Genomic DNA, 23,140 nt, shown 5'->3' with positions numbered 1-23,140 from the left:
CAGCTGAGGAGGGGGAGTGATAGAGGGGCTTTGGTGGGCACCTGGCATCCAGCCAGGGTCAACCCACCACAAGCAGCAACATAGCGATTTACCGTGGAGTCACAGTACAAGTTGCAGGAAGGCTGTTATCAGCTTAATTTCCTTGTAGTTTTAGAGACTAAACAAGCAATTTGCTATGTAGTACAAATGGCTAATGAAGTTCATTGGCTTCATCCTTTTCAGCTCAGTTATGTTTTGTGCCCAGTGACTTCATATACAAATATTTAACCAAGCTGTTTGAGCTAGTTGGTCAAATGTCCATTTCTGTGATCTGAAAACTAATGATGTGGTTTGTATCTTATCTATCTCTACTACTACCTATGTAGCATGTTACAAATATGGGTGTTACACAAATTGTTGAACACTGAAATTGTCACTGAACCTTTGTATCTGCTGATCACAAAAGGTCCTTTGTCAAATTACTGCCAGAAATAACGCAGAGGTTGATATTGTGATTTTTTACAAGGCACTAAGGAAAGTCCTATCTGAAAGTAGTAGGACTTCAGTAGCTGAGATGTTATTATTCACAGCAGAACAGGCAAAGTGATTTCTGCAGGCTACTCCGCTAACCTGCTCAATGAAAATGTTCAGTGAAATGTGACATTATAACGTAAGGACATAGGAGCCTGAGGATGGATGTACTGGATCATGACAATAGTCAAGCCAGCCCAGAATCCTGTCCAACAGTGGCTTAAAAATGAGTTCCCAGGGAACAGAATAAAAGCATGGCATCCACAGAGGAACATGCTTTCAGACTGCTCCAGTCTCCAGTGATTCCTGAGCCATCGGTGGTATCTTTGTGTTTGAATATGCTCAGTGGATTTTTCTCTCATGAATTTGCCCGGTTACTTTTTGGACACATACATCTTGCAAAATGATGTTCCACTGCTCAAGCAGGAAGGGGGGGGCTGCTGTAGCACACTCCTTTTGCATGTCTTGTTTCTCCCAATCACCTCCCAGCCTCCTTCTAGCAAAGAGAAAGGGTAGAAAGGCTTTGTCCTTGTAAAGGCTAAGGAAAGATGAGGAATTTGGCCTGTCTGAAGCGATGCTAATGTTACTGATAATTTTGCAGTTTGATCTACAGTCTTCATGAGATCAGGAAGACCTTTCCTCACCAAAACCTGTTGTAGCCAGACAGCTTTCCCTGCCTATTTCTTTCCTCACTAAAGCACGTCAAACATATAGTTGTGTCTCAACAGTGACAAAAGATTCAAATGCTGGATGTCTTAAGGTGTATGTACAAGTATTATCCAGCCTTCGCAAAGTGCTTGACTGGAGAAGATAGCCCAGGAGACTTTTGAAAGAGGTTGGAGTTTGCACAGTTGGTGATTAGACTAGACTATACTAGACTGGAATAGAATATTTTCAGTTGGGAGGGACCTACAATGATCATCTAGTCCAACTGCCTGACCGCTTCAGGGCTGACCAAAAGTTAAAGGATGTTATTAAGGCCATTGATGCTAGAAATTTGATTGCATATCCTTGCCTCTCAACTTACCACACAAGATCCCGCTGCCTGGGGCTCAAGGGTAAAACTGTCCTTTTCACAAGCTGGATCTGTTTTCAGTTTGTTTGTGGTACCTATGTAATTGTGTAAGGGTTACCCTATGTAAAGGTGTTCTTAGAACCTTCGATACCCATCACACTCCCCAGTGCATGATTAGCGAGAAGGTATATATTCTGATGTTGTAAAAGTTTATAGCCAGATAGCTTCCTTTGCCAGGAAATATTTCTGAATATTGATCCTGAATATTAATAGGAACAAATATTGAAAATCGTTACTTTTATTTGTATCTGGAAGCCAAGAAATAGATGCTGGCTAATAGCCTGCACCCAGGTTTCCACTGTGGAAACTCTGGATCCTTCTCCAGCAGGATGAGGGAGAGACTTGAAAGAGCAAAGTGAGAAAAACTCCTGGGTCAAGATAAAGATAGTTAAGCAAAGAGAAGGAAAAAACACACAACAAAAACCAAGTGATGCAAAGACTCACCACATCCCATCAGAAGATTGGTGACCAGACAGTCTCAGACCAACGGCTACGTTGGAAAGACAACTCCCCGGTTTTTATTGCCGAGCACGATGTTAGACGGCACGGATTATCTCTTTGGTCAGTTTGGGTCAGTTGTCACAGCTCTGTCGTCTCCCAGCTTCTTCCCCCCCCAGCCTGCTACCTACATTTGGGAACAGAGTGAGCAACCAAGAAGTCCTCAGTGCTGTGCAAGCACTCTTCAGCAATAGCTAAAACACTGGTGTGCTATCAATCAACACTGTTTTAGTCACAAATCTAAAACACAGCACCGTACAGGCTGCTGAGAAGAAGCCAGATCCAGTACACCCTCGTGGGCTGTGAATACACTTGAAGGGGCTGTTTGGGGGTCGTGTCTTTTTTCTCACAGACCCAATCTGGAGGAGGACAGAAGCAAGTGAAACATTACGTGCATGCCCCAGATTAAAGGCTACATATAAATACAGGATGGGATCCCAGGAGCTGGCCCATACGTGCCACTAGGCAGGCTCAGCAAAGCAACCGCCTCCAGAAGACATTCAGAGGAAGGCCTGTATTTTGAAAGATGGCTTCATACAGTGGCATCCCACCCCGTCAATGTGAGCTCAAATTCACAGGTGGAGCCGGAGAGTGGTGCCATTTCATAACAAGACCAGAGGTCCCGGCATCTGCTTTCATACCACGCTGGGAAGAAAGTGGAGTCTTTCAGGTGCTTTTTGTGAACATGAACTGTATCAGGATGGGTCTTTCATACTCAAATAGCCTTTCATACTCGAATAGTTCCTGCCTTTCTGTCATCAGAGGTGACCCAAGACCTTTGGCAGTTAAATCTTTCCAGTGAAACTCACAGATCCCTCCAAGCAGTTCTGGCTTTATCCCAAAACCATTTTGAAACTCTTCAGGGATTATGTGAGTAATTAGATAAATAATAAAAAAGCCACGTCTGGGTGTGGGAGTGATGCTGCGAGCAAACCCCTGCTTTTCCAGCTCACAGGGCTGCCGATAGAGGAGTGCAAGGCACCTTATCTGCAAAAGTAGAGGAAAAGAAAATGCAGACAACTTCATCTTTCCTTGATGACAATAAAACTGACTGTTCTCAGCAACCTAATCATCCCTCCAGACATGGCTTAGAAGACTCCTCTTAATTTCACTCATCTTCCCACTTCTGGCTTTAAATACCCTTGGTGTCCATTATTCAGAGCAATTCCCATTGTACCAGAATTTGCAGAATTTGTTGCTGATAAAGAACATCATTAGGACCAGGAGAGATGTGCAGGGAATCAGAGTCGTGCCTCAAAAGAGATCCCTGGCAGCCAGACATGTTAATCTGTGTGTCTCCTCAGGCTCCCTTTGTAGTCAAGGGAAACAATTAAAATTCTTCAGTGACTGACTCATTTCACACTAAAATAGGTGTGTAAGAAAATTCAGATGACCTGTTCTCTGGAAGTATCAGTGTTTCTCCACTAACAGGCAAGACTAGCTGATTTGTACACCTCCCTTTTTAATATCTAAATTTAGGTGGGAAATGTTTCTTTCCTTGCTGCTGTAGAATCTGCTAGTCCTCAGCTAATTGGGCTAAAGATAAAATATGACCATCCTTTAAATCCCATTTTGACAGTTCAGTAGAAAACACAGTCTGGTGTTCACAGTATATTTGGCTATTTTTGTACACGTGAAAGTGCAGATGTGAGCACTCAAAAACTGATCAAACCAATGTGGACTCAAGTTCTAAGCCAATGAGTTGGTCCAGGAAAGAAAATGCCTTTCACAGCCCATTACCATTACCTGAGAGACAAATAAGAGACTTATATATAAGAAAATATATATATATGATATATAAGGATATATAAGCATCCATCCATTTTAACACTTCCTTCCAGTGTCACACCACCTAAGGGGTCAGTATCATTTTGACTATGTATCTCAAAAGATGTAATGGGATGGGCTGAGTGTTGGCAGGTGACAGAGCCTGTTTCGCTGGCTCAGAGGAACCAAAATAGTCCCTAACATGGTCGTTCGTCTGGATGGGATCTGTCTCATCTGACATTAGTTTTCTGAAAGTCTAGATGAGCTCCCTCTCTAGGTGTGTGGAGAGAAATAGGCACTGCCAGAGGACACTGACACTCATTTAACGCTCACCCACTATCAATAGGTGCTGCACAGAGACCCGGGTGTCTGAGGCGAAGAGTGGGAGAGTGGTCAGAGTGTGACCAGAGCCTATGGGCTGATGGAGTAGGGCTCTTCTGTAGGGCAAGACCTACCCAGGGAGCATAGAAACGGAGACTTCTCACCCCTGCTGGGGACCTGGGGCTGTAAAACACAAAGCTTCTCAACAACAGAGTGGGGAAGAAGAAAAAAAAAAAAAAGCAAGCTGTTTCAAACAGAGCTGTCCACGGAAGTTTTGCTACAGAGCAACTCCATTTGACCTACTCCATTTTTCTTGCCAGTATTATCCACTGCATTGTCTTGGAGCACCAGTTTCATAGGTAGGAAATATCTGACCCTTGTTAATCGGAGATAAACATGAAAATAATATCCTTTGGCACTGATTCTCAGAGTGAGTTTAAGAGCAATTTCATGTCTCTTTCTGTGTCAGAGACACAGAGATTTCCCTCAGTGATGAAACTAATTGGTTTTTTTATACCAGTAATGTTCCCATTCCCTTCCTTAAGCTGCAGTTCTTATCAGCTTCCATTCTCTACACCCCATGTCCTCTTCCCTTGTTTATTTGTTTCCCTACTGGGGCTTCACTGGGTCAAAGGTTTTGCCCTTACCTTTCATGGATCTTCACACCTTCTGTGGACCTTCAATTATTTTCTAGAAACATCAGAAAGGAGACTGCAGGTTGCTGAACCTATGACCATGCAAATGTTGTAGACAGGATGGTTTGTCCAGTTAAAATATCAGATTAGGACAAATATAGTGTATTCCAATCTGCATGTGTGACTTGGGTACAATTGCATAATTTCATTCCAGAAATGGAGGCGAAATGCCTAGGAAGAACTTGGAATGATGCCCTTTTTCAGCCACAACACCTCCCTCCACTGTGCTCAGACACTAGTGGGGCTGGCAGATGACAATCTATGCGTGAGGGCAAACAGCAAGAGTTTAAGCATATAACTAGCATTAAGGCTCCAAATATTTCTGCATTTTGAGTTTATTTGACAGCATTAGAACATGATTTATTTAGTCCTACATGAATGATTACCCAAAGGAACACAAGCTGGAGAGATAGAAAATCAGTATGCAAATAAGGAGTTCATCCCTAGTTTGCTTATTCTTATCTTGAGCAGATTAATAAGTAATCTCATATTTCCGCAGGAATAGGAATGCGCTATTGGCTAATTTCATCCATGTGCTTTGATATCACAGCATATAAATAAGCATGGATTTACAGGTCCAACGTCAGGCTCTTCTGACACTTGACTTCTTTTCCTCAGCCCACCATGGACTTCCTGGGAATGACAACTATTTTCTTGCTGGTCTGCATCTCATGCCTTCTTTTTGCCACATGGCGAAGCATATCGCAAAAAGAGAAGCAGCCTCCTGGTCCCATCACACTCCCCATTGTTGGAAACATACTCCAGCTGAACCCATGGAACTTGCCTGAAAGCCTGAAGAAGGTAAGGGATGTCTCCTTCTTTCCTATGTTGTCCCCATTGCATATAAAATGAAGTCCAGTCCAGACTGTTTCAGCTTAATACACAAGCTTAATTTGCATTGACCAAATATCAGGCTCAAACAGAAACAAAAGGTTTCCCAGAAATACATGCTTCTGAAGCCTATATATTGCAATAGTCTACATATCTAAGTCTATATATTGCAGGTCTAAGTCCATATATTTGCAATAACCATACTAATGATGAGTCCTATGCTGACCTCATGGCAGTACTGCAATTTGCAGTGGATTTGCAATCAAGGCACTGCTGTTCCTGCAATATTCGTTATACTTCTCCTGTGCCCAACTCCTCACCATGCTGGCAACATAGCCTGGCCCTTTCTTGGTGAGGACACTGCTCTATTTTGCTGCCTCTGCTGCCTAGCAGGTAGGTAGAGTCTCCTGGGAGCAGAAATAGCAAGTGAAGGGGTTGAAGCAAAAAAATTTAGAGGTGAATTGTGTTGTCCATTCCCTCCCCTGGCTGACATCACCCACCTGTCAAACAAAACCTGTGTTTTGCAAGACCTGGGAGGGGATAGGTGGAGGGAGTTCAGCTGGAGTGCCTGTTCCTTAGGGCGTTGTGAGGGGATGGTGGCAGATGGATGGGAAGGGCGGGCGTCCCTGGGTTCTTCAGAGCAAAATTGTGGTGATGGCTGACATCACCGTGTGTATTGTCAGATGCACACATACCTATATGAACTCCTTTTTGCCTTGGTACTTGTGATCGTTGACAATCATGAGCACCCTCAGACATTCTGCTTTGTTTCAGAGCTCTAGGTGATTCAGTTTCCCACCATAAAAAAACTGGGACTATATCTAATTTGCTCTTAAAAAGTGAGCATGATAAGAAGTGTTCCAGGTCGGACCAAATAGTCCAAGAATCTTTCTGCAACTGTAGCCAAAAGCAGATATCTGGGAAAGAGTACATGATTAATGCAAGGATGCAGTGACCCTCCCACTGATATACTCACCCAATTTCCAGAGGTCTGTGGCCCAGGATATTTGAGAGACAACTGTGGTGTGTTTGTGCTCAAAAACCCTTTAGGCACTTGCTCCCATAAGTGTATATAATTACTTTTTGAGCCTGTGTAAACTTATCCACTGCGCCATGTAGAAGGGCATTCCAGACTGTTTTGCTAGCCCTGTGAAGAACTATTGTCTTTTCTGGGATTTGGACTTGACACCTCACCATTTCCGTTCATATCCCCTATTTCTTGTACAATTCCCTCTTCCCATGGTTATCCTTCGTAGTTGAAAGATCTCTGCACTGTTGCTAATCAATGCCATGTCTCAGCGATGCTGGTACAATGGCACATCACCCCTCACATCCCTTCGCTGCAAACTTCTTTCCAGATGATTAACATTCAGACATGTTGTTCTTTGTGTTCCTCTTTGCTACAGCTCAGTGAGAAGTATGGTCCTGTCTTCACAATATATTTAGGCCCACAAAAGATTGTGGTGCTGTATGGCTACGATGTTGTGAAAGAAGCGCTGATTGATCAGGCAGATGACTTCAGCGGAAGAGGCAATCTACCACTGCTTAAAAAACTCTTCCAAGGCACAGGTAAGTCCCTGGTAATGCTAGCATACAAAGCCGATGCTTTCAGTGCTTCAGGAACACAGCTGAGAGGGCAGTGGAGGAAGGAATAGTGGATTTCATCTACTACTTTCATGCATACAAATTAGCAATAAAAGACTAAAAGCCTGACTCATTACTTGGACCCTTGAGTAAACTGGACCCCTAGAGAACTATTTAAGGCCTCAGGTTGGCTTCACTGAGTGCCTATTTTCAGCATGCTTCAAATTCTGGCTAAAATTTTTCTTTATTAAATGTGCCTCTAAGACCTTACATTCATTCTCCCATTTCTGAAAATACTGACAATATGCATACAGCTAAGGAACCAGCAAAAGGAAAGTCCACAGCACAAAAAAGACAAGATAATATAGGCTGTCCCAGTAAGGGCCACATTCAAGATTAGGCCCCGAGCTTATTCACCAGGGCAGTTCCCAGTACGGCATTTATCTGGGTAAGTAGTACCTATTCCATGGTACTATAGTACAGTATCAATGGTATTGACAATAATGATACGCTGTGTGAAGGTGCACAGCAGAACATTTGAGCAGTTCTGTCAGTGCAAAGGCCATGTGCTTGTGGCCAAGATCAATTCAGTACCAGTGTTACCTTCTTATTTACATCCTAATATAGTTTTTCTTATTTGGGGAATAAACTCAGTTTTACGCAAAGTGCTGTGACAGATGGATCAGATTTGTCACCTCCAGAATTGCAGAGAAGTTACGTTTTTGGGCATATAGCAATTGCAGTATAACTCCATGGAAAGGCGTCTTTGCATGTTGAGTACTTGCTGAGTAGCTCCCATTCAGGGGAAGAAAATCTGTTTTCTCATGGTGGTCTATTTTTCCTTCCTGTGTCAGGCATTGTGACCAGCAATGGGGAGACCTGGAAGCAGCTCCGACGATTTGCACTCACCACCCTGCGGGATTTTGGCATGGGGAAGAAGAGCATCGAGGAGTGAATCCAGGAGGAAGCTCATTTTCTGGTGGAGAGGATCAGGAACACTCATGGTAGGACATGGACTTTGTGCCTGTTGGAACACTCTGCATATCTGCAATGAAACAATGAGAGGCGTAGGGCTGCTTCACCAAATCTACGACCCTAGAAGTGGGCATGTGGCTGCTGTTTCTGCTGCCTTCTCCAACAGGCAAAGTTACCACTGCTGGGAGTGGGTCAGTCAAAGGCACTTGGACGGTATGGAGGGATAAATGTAGGAGACTGGCATTGGAAAACATCCTTTAACCTGTTCTGTTTGAGGAACAAGAAGGGAAGTGGCAAAGGGAATGGTGTGGCCCCAAAGCCAAGGGTTTGGTGGAATTCAGCCACGGAGACAGGCTGAGCACTGCCAGGTAACCAAGCAACATGCACTTCCTTGCCTTGTCTTCTGCAGCTCTAAGTAAACGGATCTTGAAGAAGTGGGTAACCAGAGAGCTCACTTACAGATATTTGGGGTTGGGTCCACTTCATCTGAACACTAGACAATACCCTCCCAGTACTGCTGCAGGTGTGCAATGGGAACAGAGACTATAAGCTGCTTTTGAGGGCAGGAAATAAGGTAACCAATATATTGGTTTCAACCTATATATGCATTTTCTGGTAGTATGTAAGACAATGTTGCTTCTAAGTACTTCCCCTGAGAGTGGCATAGTACCAGCCTGGACCACAGGTTTCCTTTCCACTGCCAGCCTTCAATGTGTGCTTATTCTGCAAGGCGGAAAAGGAAGATGGATCTAAAAGGATGCTGAAGCATCACTATTTCCCATGCGCTATTAGAAAATTCTTCCCTGCTACAAATCAGAGAAAACACTCTCACCTGCACTGCTCTTATCCTTTCACTAGCATGGTAATACTGTATTTCTTATGCCCTACTGCAAGACTCCGTCTCCAGCTCACCTTGTTATGGCATCTTTTAATGTGTACTAAAAGGCTTTGCAAGCAAGATACATATCTGAAACGTATAAGGCCATTATTCACTCTTAATGCAAATAACAAATAGCTAGGACTAGTTATCTACTAGGCTCAGCATTAATATACTCACCACCTCTGATGAGACGTCTGCTGAGTCTTCAATGGCCAGGGAGTCATCAGTCAGGCAGAGAAACGTTGGTGCCATTGCTCCTTGGAATAGGCTGATCCTCAAGGCTGCTATTTTCTGACTCCTTGTTTTTCTTTTGGGATTTTACACCTTTTCACATTGTTCCTCCTCTTGAAACCTTGCACCCTATTGAGTGTCTGCAATTATGATTGCAGATGCAATCCTATCACTGTCTGCAATTATGCCTTTCCTTTCTTTCTTGGGTCTAATGTCACTTTTTTCTCACACTGTAATTCTCCTCTTAGAAGCTTATGCGTCTGTGCTATCAAAACTAGACTTCAATCACAGGCATTTGAACCCCTAGGATAGGGTTCTACAACTGAAGTTACACTAATAGAGTTCATAAACAGGATGCAATAACCTAAAGACATGGCTCAGGCAAAGTCCTTATGGTTTCATTGGGTTTTGGTGGGAATATTTAGGCCATTTCTAATAAACAATCTATAAGGCAAACAGGCATATACCAGCTGAAGAGGAATCAAGCCACTCAGACCAGTGTTCTACTGAGAACAGGACAAAAGAGGTACTTAAACCATTCAAACAGGGAAATTAGTTCACTGCGAGTAGAGAAGACTAAATTGGATAAGCCCTTCACCATCCTTTCAAAGGACTGCAAAACGCTGGGTCTCAACAGGATGCAAAACTTCCCTCTAGTGTCAAAGGAGGGAAAGGAGGGAATGATGCCTGAAATACTGAAAGCAAGATACTGGGGTTTTTTTGTTGCAGAGCGACCCTTCAACCCTGGCAAATTCCTAGTCCACGCTGTTTCCAACATCATCTGCTCCATCGTCTTTGGGGATCGGTTTGACTATGAGGACAAGAAATTTCTAACTTTAATTGAGCTGCTAGAGGAAAACAACAAGCTCCAGAACTCCGTACAAACACATGTATGTACAGTTTTATTTAATAGATTTTTAATTATTATAATATTGTATTAATGAATATTTATCTGTGTCATTAATTTTTAATTGGAGTGGATTTTCCTAAATTTAGAGAAATTTTTTGAAAGCCAAAAAGGCAGTTAAATAACCAATTCCTGTTGTTTTTTCTTACCTTATGGAATTGTTATTGTATGTTCAAAGGAGGATAGAATTGCAAAAGTTGCTCATGTGAAGTCTATACTTGAATATAGCGAAACCATAAAGTAAAAGGCACTGAATTTTAAAATACAATTTAATAATAAAGACCTACTGTTCCAAAACAGTTTAATTGCCCCATTTTCATAGTTACAGTTAGGGGAACATTTTATTGTATCCAAATTAATCAGAATGTGCTTTTCCATCATTGTATTTTTACAGCTATACAATTTCTTCCCAACTGTCATGGAGTATTTACCTGGGCCTCATCAAAAAATGATTAAAAATACTGAAAAAGTTGATCAATTCACTTTAGAAATCATAGCTGAACATCAGAAAACCCTGGACCCCACTTGTCCTCGTGATTTTATTGACGCTTTTCTTAACAAAATGGAACAGGTAATGAAAGAGTGAGAGATTCATTGGATTATAAGAAAACCTCTGCTTGAATCCAAACTTCTTTTCATTTGTAGCAGGGCACTGGCCTTTTGCAAATACAGAGAGGAACTTGATTTTCTTGGCAGATCAACTTCATTCTATCCTCTCCATTTCCTTACCAAGGATTTTTAAACACAAAATTAACAGCTCTAGCCAAAGTTAGGAAAGCTGAAGACCAATGTGGTTGATGTAATTCAATGCTTCTCCCATGTTAAAAAAGGTTCATAATATTATTTAGTAAAAGTACCATAAATGCTGGTGTTCTGGAGAGTGAGTCTCATATTTTTGAAAGGACAGTAGATGTGTTTAAAAACATATTTACAGGTACAAGACTTTCCTTTTTAAACAAGCTGCTTAGCTTTGTCATTCAAAACATTCTGCTAAATCTTCCTCCAGGAGAAAGGGAATGGTCACTCAGAATTCACCACTGAGACCTTAAGCAGAACCACACTCGACTTGTTCCTTGCAGGAACAGGGACCACCAGCATCACACTGAGACATGGACTTCTGATCCTCCAGAAATACCCAGAGATAGTAGGTAATAGAAAAGGAAATAAATAATTTAAAACTGTTTAATAGATCATGGGATTAATTTGGACAATTCATGTCACTACCACATGTAGCAATAGTCCCCCGACTAAGGAAACATGTATTTGCAGTGTGGAAATGTGTATTAGTCTTAGTTCTATTAGTTCTATTCACAGGAAAGAGATATTAGTACTAAGTACGTTCATATATTCCTGGTGCACTAAGGAATAGTGTTTTGCTGTAAGTTTTGCTGTAAATACAGGGAGAGGCTTAGGCAAACAGATGGGGGACTTATCCATTCAACACTTACTTATTTCCTAACAGAGAAAATTCAAAAGGAGATTGACTGTGTGATTGGCCGAGACCGAAGCCCCTGCATGGCAGATCGGAGCCAGATGCCCTACACAGATGCTGTGGTCCATGAAATCCAGAGATTCATTGATTTCCTTCCACTTAATGTCCCACATACCGTGATCAAAGACACCAAGTTCAGAGAGTATTTTATCCCAAAGGTCTGTTCCACTGTATCTGAGAAAGGTCATAACCTCTTTAAAACATTGATGTGTTTTATTAATTGTATTTTATTTTATTTTCAAAAACATTGAAATGTGATATAGAATTGGAATAATTTTATTAGAAAGGGGATTCTGGAAGTTATTGAGTCTAACCCCTTGTATTTGGAAAAAAAAAAAAAGACTTTTCACCCTTTAGGTGAAGAGGGAGATAGAACTTTCTATTTTTTCCACATAAATGTAAGCAATCAAATTAAATACTCTGATCAGACTCACCATTGAAATCCATTAGAAAAACAACTTTGCCATACCAATGGCACACATTTTTATTCATTAAATGCTCATTTTAAACTGGTTAAACTTTGACTACCCTTTTATTCAGCTCTGGGAACTTCTCAATGCCACTTGCTTTTGCATGTCTCCATTTCAACTTTCTTCTCCTCTCTGTTAATTCAGGACACTATGATATTCCCTATGCTGACTTCTGTCCTACATGATAACAAGGAATTTCCAAATCCAGAAAAATTTGACCCAGGACATTTCCTGAATGCAAATGGTACCTTTAAAAAGAGTGACTACTTCATGCCATTTTCTGCAGGTAAGACCTCTCTCTATTTCAGATCCCAAACTATCCTCTCCTAGAACCTCTCTGAAGAAAAATCTTCAGTGGCTCAGTCACCATGGTCTGTACAGTGATGTCTGGTGATCTGCTGGAGTCACTTCTGGGCAGCTGTAACCCCTGTACTAGAGTTTCAGTTGACTTCCTCTTCTGGCAATCACAGAAGCTCCTCCAATACATTCTATGAAAAGAGATGCATGAAGTGGGACTTAGTCATGCAACTTCCCTCTCTCCAAACTTATCATCAAACAGCAGCAGAACATAAGAAGCCAAAGTCTTCAAACTGCCTTTGCCCACTGAGCGCTCTTATTGTTCTAGGCACTTAACCCCCAGTTTAATTCATTTGCTTCCCCATGCAGCGCTGCCTGTCTGTTCTCAGATGCCTGAATTTTCATGGAACAGTGGTTAAAATAAGTTACCAGCAAAACACTCCACTGTCACCTCACTTTTTATTATTTTTTACTTGCAGGAAAACGCATCTGTGCAGGAGAAGGTCTGGCCCGGATAGAGATATTCGTATTTTTAACAGCCATCCTGCAGAACTTTACTTTGAAGCCTGTTGTGGATCACAAGGCCATTGACATTTCCCCATTAGTCAGCACTCTGGCAAATATGCCCCGACCTTATGAGGTCTCTTTTCTTCCACGTTAGCCAAGTGAAGACAGTTGCCAGTTCCCAAACTCATAAAAGCTCTGGTTGAATAACAGTCATTTCCCAATCTGTTGAGACAGAAACATTCAGGTCATTTGCTAGGTGCTTTATGGAGAGAAATATACTTAGAAAAGAAGATTGTGTGGTGCTTTTATAATCGCCACAGCCAGCTCTATACAGAGACAGAGCAAGCAATTGCATAGGGAAGGAGACAGCTCCCTGTGCAGAATTATACAGGCTCTCCTCTGCACCTACCTCACCTAGCTCAGGTTGCTATCTGGCTCCTGACGTCCTTGACATGTCAGGATGTGTGGACTAGTGCTCTGAGAGCCCTGCCGCTGCTGTCTCTATCACTTGATCCTCTCAGCACAGCAGGAACAGACGCTTCTGCTTCAGGGTTTCCACAGACTCTGCTTGAGGTACCTCTCTCCTCTGTATTTTCAGTTTGTTTATGACCTATTTGTAAAGGTAAGCATAAAACAGTGGGGTTTTTTCTGTTACAAGATGATCATCTACTGTATTCTCGCCCCAAAACATATTGTCTCCTGTTTATCGATGACTGGGCAGATGGGTCCTCTCCTGTGTGGTTATAATGAAGGTTTGTGAAATTACAATTTATATTGCAAAATAAAGAAGTACTACACTGAATTGTTGTCTTTCTGAGAACACAGAAGAACATCTTTTAGTGAAAAACCTGCCTCCACAAAGCTTATACTCCCAAATGTCTTCCAAGTTTTATATGTATCCGACTCTTTCATTTCACTCATTTATATGAAATGTATTATGGCTTGAAGACTGAGCTGGCCAATGGCCTATAAAACTTCCATTCTCAGTAACAATGTGGGAGAAGGCTGGACTGACTCTACAAGACCTACCAGAACCCCAGCTGCGGTTACATAGCTGTCCATTGTGGCAAAAGAGGACAAACTAAATAATACTGGGATCACCCCAGTGCCATTTACTAGATGAATGGCAGCTTGCATCTTCCCATTACTTTATGCAGCATGTAAAGATCACTATAGCAATGTTACAATCAGGCAAAAAAAGATAAAAGAGTTTACATGAGTTGCCAAGCATACATGTACGGATATAGGACTGGCATTTCCTAACTTCATCACATTCCCTGCAATGTATACAGTGAAGACAGAGAGCTGAATCTGTGCTATGTGAAAAAAGGCAGCAACCTTAATATTATGACAGCAGCATTAACTGTTTCTGTGAAACAGGCACAACTTCTTTCCTTTGAAAGCACTAATCAGCTAGATATACCATAAGTTGCTAGAATGGCATGGCAAAGGCCAAAGCCCCAAATATCACAGAATCATTGAAATATGAATGAAAGATATATATATATGAAAATATCATCTAGTTTATCACTATACACCAAAGAAGTTCAACTATTACAAGTCTTCTCATCAGATAAAAAGAAGAAAGCACTCCATACTTCCTCTTCAGTTATTACATGACTAAAACAGGCAACGCAAATGGTCCAGGGATAGCCTCCCTGTTCCAGACATCTTCCTCCATGCTGAAAATACAAGGAGGCACCCAATGCAAATCAACACGAAAACAGCTTTAGCTCCCAGAGAATCCACCATGACACTCAATGAGCTTTGAGAGTAGAGGAAGGTTAAAGCTGTGTCCTGGAAGTCTGACTTTGTGTTGCCTGTGGTACAAAAGGTAGTGCAATGATAACCAGTAACTGATCACAATTCCTCTGGGTTAACTTGCTTTAGCAGTGTGTTTAGTTCATACTATTTTATTGCATGGATTTCCAATACTGTGTCTGTATTGCATTGCTCTCTTTAACTACTCCCTATGCAGTCCTTTTAAGTAAAATTCTTTAACTTGTTATCATGTTAGAATGATGCCTGGTTTCTTTATGGCAGCTTGCCTGAACTTCCTTTGTTTCTAGTCCAACTCTTTGGTAATTGAGGGAGAGAGGGAGGGCAATGGCCCCCAGTGAAAAGTAGTCCTGGCTATCTTGTCCCACTGGGATGACATACCCAGTTACTAATGCAGAAACCTGTGTGAGGATACCACCACAGCCACCTGCTCTCCAGGTCATAACCCAGACTTTAAAAGGTTCAACAGCTACCACCTACAACTGCAAGACACTAGGATCATTTAACACCAGCGAGCCAAAGGTCTCTCCAGATTCTGCCAGGCTTTGCTCCTATACTAAATGAAACATCAGCTCTTTCCACTTCTGTCTTAGTCATATCCTCCCCAAAGAAAACCTCTACCTAGGGAGAATCTTGCAGAGAAGTACCTGTTTCTCTGGAGAACTTTTGGGAGAGTGGCATAAATCCTTTTCCACTGAACTCTACACATTTGTCAATCAATCAGAGCTTATTTCACAACATAAGGTCCATACAACACCACTGCACGTACTGAGCCCAAACATATTGTGAACCATACTTCTTACTGAGATGAAACAAGTTACCAAAAAAGAACACAGCTTTTAAGTTACATCCACTTGCCTCAGGCAAGTTATTCTTCAGCTGCAGCACGTTTCCTATGAGGGGCAAAGGAAATGGCCCAGGAGGCAGCTTCCCCGTTTCAGACATATTTCTCCACACTGAACAGACAAGGAGGCAGCAATGCAAACCAGCAAGAAAATGATTGTGGCTCCCAGGGGTTCCATTGCAAAGTCGAACAGGGATGTGGGATCAAGAAGGACTGAAGCTGCATCCTGGAAGGCTCACTTTATGAAGCCTACAGTAAAAGCAACAAGCGCAAAAGTAACCAATAACTGCTCTCATTTTCCTCTGGGTTAAATATATTCCTCTGGGTTAAAAAGCACTCGCTGCCAGCAAACTTGGATGAACTGCTTTGATTTTTAAGTCTTTGTGACGTTTTTTAAGGTCAACCTTGTTCTACCATAATATCAGAAAGCAGGGACAAACATTAATCATTAACAAACCTTGCATTAACAAACCCTGTCATACTTTCACAGCATGCTTGTCTTCAGAGTATTACTGTTGCTTATGTTTGTCCTCTGATGGGATGCTGCAAATACAACAATATATTTATCTTCAGGCCATTATACACACTTATGATTATCATGCTATTGGATCCATGGCTAGATGGATTTCCATCTTCAAAGTTCCTGGAGGTTTTAATTTTTGTATTTTTTTTAAAACAGCATAGCATTTTCTACAGGTAGAAAAGCAACTTTTTCAACAGGAACAAGATTTGGTCCTTACTTTGCCTTTACTTGCTTATCTTGTAGCAGCCTTCTCTGCGGACACATCGCCCCCATGCGGCCCTCCCGCAATCCCGTCACGGAAAGACAATGAGCAAGGAAATGCCGTATTATTTTTCTCTGAAATTTTCTACGCCCACATCACAGATTCCTAGACCTTCCAACAGAACGCTGTGTTGCATGTGGTGAGTGGATCTCTTCATCAAAGCAACCATCAAATGCACATGTGATTAAAACAAGACATGGCTAAGACAAGCAGTTCTACAAAACCAGATCCAAGTAGGAGTGTCACTGGAGTATAAACCTATTCTTGAGCCTGCTCTTTGCCTTGCTATAAAATACAAACCAGACACCGGGCCTCTGACTATGAAGAGGTGAGATGGGGCAGGCCAGGAAGCTCCATGCAGACTGAGCATTCTCTGGGTGAGGTATGTAGAGAGGAAATGGGATACAATGGTTTTACTTTCATGTGACCATATTTACCTGTCCACTGTCACTCAGTCCCCTTGATCCCCTTGGCCTTGAGGGGTGAAGAGCTATACCTGTTAACAGCTGCATAGATGCTGTCTTAGAGGCCACCATTCCAATTTTAGTTGTGACACAGACAGCATCCTCTGCTCTCAGACATGTCTTTGGAGACCTGGAAAATGCTGGCTAGTGCTTACAGCTAGTATGTGTGTACTCCAGAGTGGTGTTTTGCACAGTCACAAGCTGCTTAATCACAAATTCCCAGTTCTCTGCTGAGCAGAAGAAAAACTCTAGCCCTCATGCCCCTGAGAATGTGTTCTTGCTTAGCTAGCACTAGCCTACCCTTGAGTGCAACCCTTTCTGCCCGAACACTGACAATACTTACCTCTAACTCCCATGTTAGGAAAACTTCCTACTAGGCTGCTGTCACGTCCATAGCTGCCTTTGGCAACACAGCGTGATCCAGGCACACATTATGGAAAGAAAGTCTTGCTGCCACAGGATGAGCTTGGTACATTAAATCACGCTTAAGAAGGGTCAGGTACATAACCATCTCCTCTTTTCTTTTAAGAGAGACTAGCAGCCCTGAAACATCTTCACTATTATGCCTCCCCATGGTCTCAAGACTAAAACGTGCCCTACTGGGTCTGAGGCAGTTGGAAGTGCTAGAGGATATAAATACAAAACAGAGAGGAGAGTCATGCTGTTCTCCTTGGCCACTTCAACAATTTACACAGCAAGGCTGCTGTTAGTATCCCAGTGACAGTGAATCCTTCTTGCTATGGAACTATGAGTTTTGGCATCCCAGCTGCAATGTGGACAGTATGTATTAAGAAGAGGGGAGGGGGAGGGGCAGTAACTGGGACTCATCTTAAGACAGAGCAGGGCTGCCATACATCCAGTTCCATACCCAGCTTGGATCTGTGGAGTCTGTCGCCCACTGGGGGTCTGAGTATATGGTCCATAAGGGAGTGGTCTTGGAACTACATTATCAGTGTGTCCAGGCCACGTTCCATCCTGTGTTCAATACTTGATTTGCAGGTTATCAGCCACGAGCAGAACTTACTTGACTTGCTGACATGCAATAGGACAGGTCACTGGCGCTTAGGGCTTGATATTATTTTTATCACATGGAGATGACCACAATTCTCTAGACAGCATATTGCCAACTCTCCAATGAAATTCCTTAGGATACAACTCTGTCACCCCTTCATCTTGGCCTCTACACCAAGCCAGAGTGCAGGGCCAGCTGCATCCCTGCAATGAAGAACAAGCCCTTTGGGTGCCAGCATCCGCTCTGTGCCTCTAGCACCATATTCCCAGAAAGAGCTGGGAATGAGATATCACTAGTCTGGAAGATCAGTGGTCTTGTTTCAATCCTAGAACCTGCCCTGGTAAGCATTTCAGTGGCTGGTCAGCTCTAGATGATGTCCACCTATCCAGAAGCTTTTTCAACATGATATGAATCAGGAACTTTTCTGTTCTTAGAGATGGGTAGGGGCCAGGGAGAGGACCTACAGGGGATCAGGGACTAAGCTCCCAGCCACGTGCAAGCACTACCCACTGTAATGAAAATCCTCATTCTTCCAAGGAACAGAGGAGCTCTGAGCAGCACCCTCAGGCTTTTACATCAGCAGACAAACATCTGTGATTCTCCTCCACAATGGCAAAGAGGAAGAATTGTACTATCAAAAACACTAGTGAGTCTGTCTGAATCACCTCTAGCTCTTGTATAATTCACACATGCATGAAACACTGGAGAAACAGGACTTTTAGATTGTCTTATCACCTTGTGGTACCAATTCCCAGCGTCCAAGATCAAGCAGGCCACTGTTCAGGCTGTCATTCAAATGCCAGTCTCTAGGCACGAAGATTTCAGATCTGGCTGGCTAGATCCTCTTGTCCAGCAGAACTGTGAACACACCATGAATCCTGAGGAGATGATGATCTGTCAGATTATAAAACAGACTGCTGTTCTACATGGTGTAATTTCCTCCAACACAGAAATGATAACTTATCTGTTGGTACCTCTTCCTGTGGTGTTGGAGGATGTTGCTTTGATAACAATACTACGAAGTCTAACTTGCTTTCACAAGTAGAAAAGTCATCAGTGACCTAACTATGGATAAAAGCAATACGGATGCAAATGGCTGGATACCTCGGAGAGATTTAACCCTGTTCCTAACCCTGTTAAAGCCAGGATTTTTAAAGTGATGGTGAAGGCTCTCAAAGGTCATCTGCTTCACCGCTTTTAAATAGCAGAGGGAAAAGTGTCCATCTTGACTATGTACACTGACTGACAGCATTATGATGTTTACCACATTGGCATCTAACTAGTCATTCTTATAAACAACCTGTAGGAAGTTTGAACTACTTCTTTCCTACATCAGCAATTGTACTATCCTCGACAGCAACTCATTCAAAAGCCAGCTTGAACTAGTCAGGGTCAATAGGTACAGAAAAAAAAAAAATTGAAGTTGGAGTACCTGTTCAGTAAGAAGGGCTCTGCTAAATTAGCAACACTGTTAATCTGGCAGAGAAGAAGCTTTTTGTGCTGGATATGCCTCTTCAAAAACTACTAGGATCAAAATCCACTGGTAAAAGTAGAGAAAGGATCTGCTACATTAACTGAGCATGTGATAAAGCAATACTTCTTGCAATTTCACCTGAGGTCCAGACAGTCGAAGAATATAACTGCAGAAATACTTGATGCAAAGTTTAGAACATGTTCTATTCTATGATTTACAGTAGCTGCAAGGAGTTTGTCTTTATTAACAGACCCTTTGAAAAGATAAGACGACAACTGACAATCTTTCCAACAGGAATTTGAGATTCCAGAGAGACAAATGCAGCAAGTTGTTTTATTGTAAATTTATAATAATTAGTCTCTCTATTTCAAACAGATAAAAGGTGGATACCAAAGCAAAGTGTTTTCAATACCATGCTCATAACTCCAAAAGCCCGTGTATCTTCTCAGTGCAGAGCAAAACGAAGGAAAAAATGAAGTTTAGGTCCTGCTGCTACTAAGGGAACATGTCTTTGTAGTTTATGGAGGGCTTTTCCTAGGTGGAGTATTTATGGACATAGGACATACACAGATAGCCAATACCAACATATGCATTAGGGACAGGCTTCTAATTTTCACTGCAGAACAACTGAGGCGACAGAACCTCTTGAAAAGAGGAAAATATTATTGAGACTTAAGCCTGAATACAGCCTACTGTATTCAATAGATAGAAAAAGTTACCAGTCTGGATGTTAGTTGTAACCAAATTCTTGTCAACATACAGAATTGCTGTTGTGCAACTTAAACAGAAATCAGCCTGACTCATAGCCCAACTCCAACTTAAAGACTGTTGTAATTTCACCGTTTCTCCAGTTTTTTGTACTTGGCTTCTGCAGAAGGAAAAATAACAGTATTTTAGGACTGGATAGATAAAAGCTCTGAATCCTGTAAGCTGCTATATATCTTAAAATTCAAGATATTGAATTAACTTGTAACTACAAGTTAATTTACAGTGGTTAATTTACCACTCAGGGTCATTTTTTACTAAAGCATTTAGGCAAATACAATAGTACAATAAAATTTTTAAGAACCAGGTGTTTAAGTCAGACAACTAATACTCATTTAGGCAAAAGGGACTTGGGTGCCTGGTGGACCTTTATGAATCCCTCTATTTGCAGGATTAAGCATCTGCCTTTAAAATTTGGGTCAGTGCATGTTGTAAAAGAGAAATCAAGCCTCACTAATAAGCTGTAGTACAATAACACCTGTCCTAGTCCACCCACCTCCATATAACTTGTTATATTAATCTTTTCCCAGTGCTTACCACTTAACATACAATCTTTGTTGCTCAAAAGCAGCATAGGCAACTCTGCAGCTCAGATTTGTTAAATAGAGGAGGAATCTACCTTGTCTTTTTACATCCCCTTGCAAGGGACTATGCTGCCAGGTAGTAACAGTAAAGGACAATAATTACCAAGTTTTTTGGAATATGCATCCAATTTATAAGCTGCCTGCTCCAGAGCTGCAACCTGTTCTTCAATTAGGTTAATTTGTTCCAGATATGGCTGAAGAGCTGCATCTTAAAAAAGCAGACAAATCATATTTGTTAGTTCTCAGTAATTAATTTCCAAGAAACAGTTCACACTTGAAACACAAGAATTTCTCATTATATTCTTCAGATAGAACAATTTAAAAGTTCCTTCCTGCCCCTGCCCCAAAATCCAGAAGTGATACTGATAGCCATGTCCCAGGAAAGTATGGAATGTTTAAGAGTACTGGCTACACTTAATACAAGTAACACTAAAACATGAATCAAAAGAAGTGTTATTTCCTCTCAGATCCAAAATTTGGGGTAAAACAAGACATAAATTCATCTGTGTTTTCTCTTATGCTAGTCTACCTAGTCTATAGCTGTAAAGAAATATACAAGATTGACACTGTATAGAAGCATGTCTATTTCAGTGAGGTTTTTTTCCTTCAGCACCTAATGGAGTGTGAACTACCTAACTCTTAGATGCTCTATTTCCCAAACAAGTGTACCATTCATTATGCCCCTACTTTATTTGGTTTACTTACATTTTTGATTTAAATCCTTCAGATTTCTACTGATGTTTATAGCAATATCTTTCATTTCTAGGTACTTCAAGCTAGTCAGCTTGTTCATATTTTCCAAGAGTTTGTAGTCTTCACTGGTGGCTTAAAAAGAACAGAGTTTATTTTAATTAAACATTGATGCAGTCTGCAGTGCAGACTCTTCAAGAGGGCAAGAGATTTCAAACCAATAGCCAAATGTAGCAAAGAATAGTTTAGATGGTAATACAGGTATTAGTATAATGCTATAAAAGAGAGATGACATTTTGTGTATTGTAAAAATCAGCTGGACAGATGAATACTTATTCACTTGCAAATTTTTTTTTTTTTTTGAGAAAAATTGACTAATTCCTCACATTTCTACTCTTATTCTGTCAGTTGAACACTTATGTTCACAAAACCAATAGCACAAATCCAGACTGGTAATCTGTACCATACACCCTTCAAGTCCATGCAAATCAGTAGTACTGTGGAATGCTTTCAAAATTAGAGCCAATGGAATCCACTAACTTGTTGAGCAGTTTACTTTGCTCCAGTTAATGTTGCATACCAGTTTATTCTAAAGCATGAATGTTGGAACACGTGTATGATCCTTACTCTCACTCAGAAACAAAACAGCCACATATATTCCACTCTTAATTGTGCTTCTCTTCTAGTCCTTCTTAACCTAGACACCTTTTGTTTCTTTGTTTTTCCACGTACAAGCTTCTGCAAGACTAAAAAGAATTTTTTTTTAAGGGTAAGTTGCTGATATCATACTGAATTTCTTTGAAAAAATATTTGTGCTGTTCTGGGACTTCATTAATATGACTAATCTCAAGTGCCAGACTTGAACTGCCAGTCTTGCTAGATATGATCTAAATAGTTATAGTTTAAACAAACTACACAACAGATTTCTTTAAAAGGAAATTAAAAGAAACAAAAACTTACTTCCAGGTCAGTATTGCAGTGCCTTACCTGTCAGTTCACCTGTTAAATAAGTGGCCATTTTGTTGAACATGTCTTTACAGAGTTCATTGATGTCTGCCTCTGCTGGTTCCTTAGCTTCCTCTGCTGTTTCAACAGCAGGATCCTCTAGTCAGGGTACAGACATTACAGAGTTAGGGGAAAGTTAACAGGTACAGAAACATACCATAAAGATTAAATGGGCCCAACTTCTTCCTCTTCTAATTGACTACACCTACTTTCCATGCAAGTTGTCTACTTTATACTAGGGGGTAACAAACCTAGCCAGTTTCCTTGAAGTAGCATCAAGATTATTTCAAAATAATACTTTAGGGAGCATTTAAGGGACAGGTACCTGGCCTGACCGCACTTGCAAATATCAGCCCCGTCCTCTGCTTAGACGACAGGAAAGGAATTTGGAGAGAACTTTTGAGTGACTTTGTGCACAACGCTACTGACGTATATTTCTAGTCACCGATTCAGAAGAGAAGAGCAGCCCCCCCCAGCCCGTTTCACGAAGGGCTACAACAGATCCCCACCTATGGAAAGCGATAATCGCCGCTTTTTTTTCTTGAAACCCATTTCTACCACCACCTGTCCTTATACTGCTCTTGGCAGGAGCAGGTCGGCACCTCCTCCTCAGCCCGACGGGCTGCTCTCTCCTTTGTCAGCAGCTTTTGCCGGCTTGAACACAAAGGCTGCCCCGAGGCCCGCGGCCCCGCCGGCCG

General features: G+C 41.6%; 2 protein-coding genes across 3 annotated transcripts; one reads left to right on the top strand and one right to left on the bottom strand.

The window, feature by feature from the left end:
- The first annotated feature begins 5,490 nt into the window (after positions 1 to 5,490).
- LOC104626024 (cytochrome P450 2H1-like) lies at positions 5,491 to 13,304 on the top strand. The gene is given in 9 exon segments (XM_010293835.1): positions 5,491 to 5,667; positions 7,104 to 7,266; positions 8,136 to 8,285; positions 10,097 to 10,257; positions 10,669 to 10,845; positions 11,281 to 11,422; positions 11,737 to 11,924; positions 12,381 to 12,522; positions 13,013 to 13,304. Coding segments are annotated over 9 exon segments (1,482 nt in total). The 3' UTR covers positions 13,195 to 13,304.
- A 6,288-nt stretch (positions 13,305 to 19,592) lies between these two features.
- Positions 19,593 to 22,975, bottom strand: BLOC1S2 (biogenesis of lysosomal organelles complex-1, subunit 2). Of its 2 annotated transcripts, XM_010293833.1 has the most exons (5): positions 22,952 to 22,975; positions 22,425 to 22,541; positions 21,453 to 21,572; positions 20,851 to 20,955; positions 19,593 to 20,266 (listed from the first exon to the last, which is right to left on the bottom strand). In XM_010293833.1, the coding sequence occupies exons 2-5, from the start codon at positions 22,465 to 22,467 to the stop codon at positions 20,235 to 20,237; spliced, it is 300 nt and encodes a 99-aa protein (XP_010292135.1). In that variant the 5' UTR covers positions 22,468 to 22,541; positions 22,952 to 22,975; the 3' UTR covers positions 19,593 to 20,234. The 2 variants fall into 2 exon arrangements, with proteins under 2 accessions (XP_010292135.1, XP_010292136.1); XM_010293834.1 differs by lacking the exon at positions 22,952 to 22,975 and having other exon boundaries at positions 20,235 to 20,263; positions 22,425 to 22,527.
- Positions 22,976 to 23,140: the final 165 nt, after the last annotated feature.

Source organism: Phaethon lepturus, unplaced genomic scaffold (genome assembly GCF_000687285.1).
Source record: "Phaethon lepturus isolate BGI_N335 unplaced genomic scaffold, ASM68728v1 scaffold2799, whole genome shotgun sequence".
Lineage (NCBI taxonomy): Eukaryota > Metazoa > Chordata > Aves > Phaethontiformes > Phaethontidae > Phaethon > Phaethon lepturus.
This window is presented reverse-complemented; position numbering and strand designations above follow the sequence as displayed.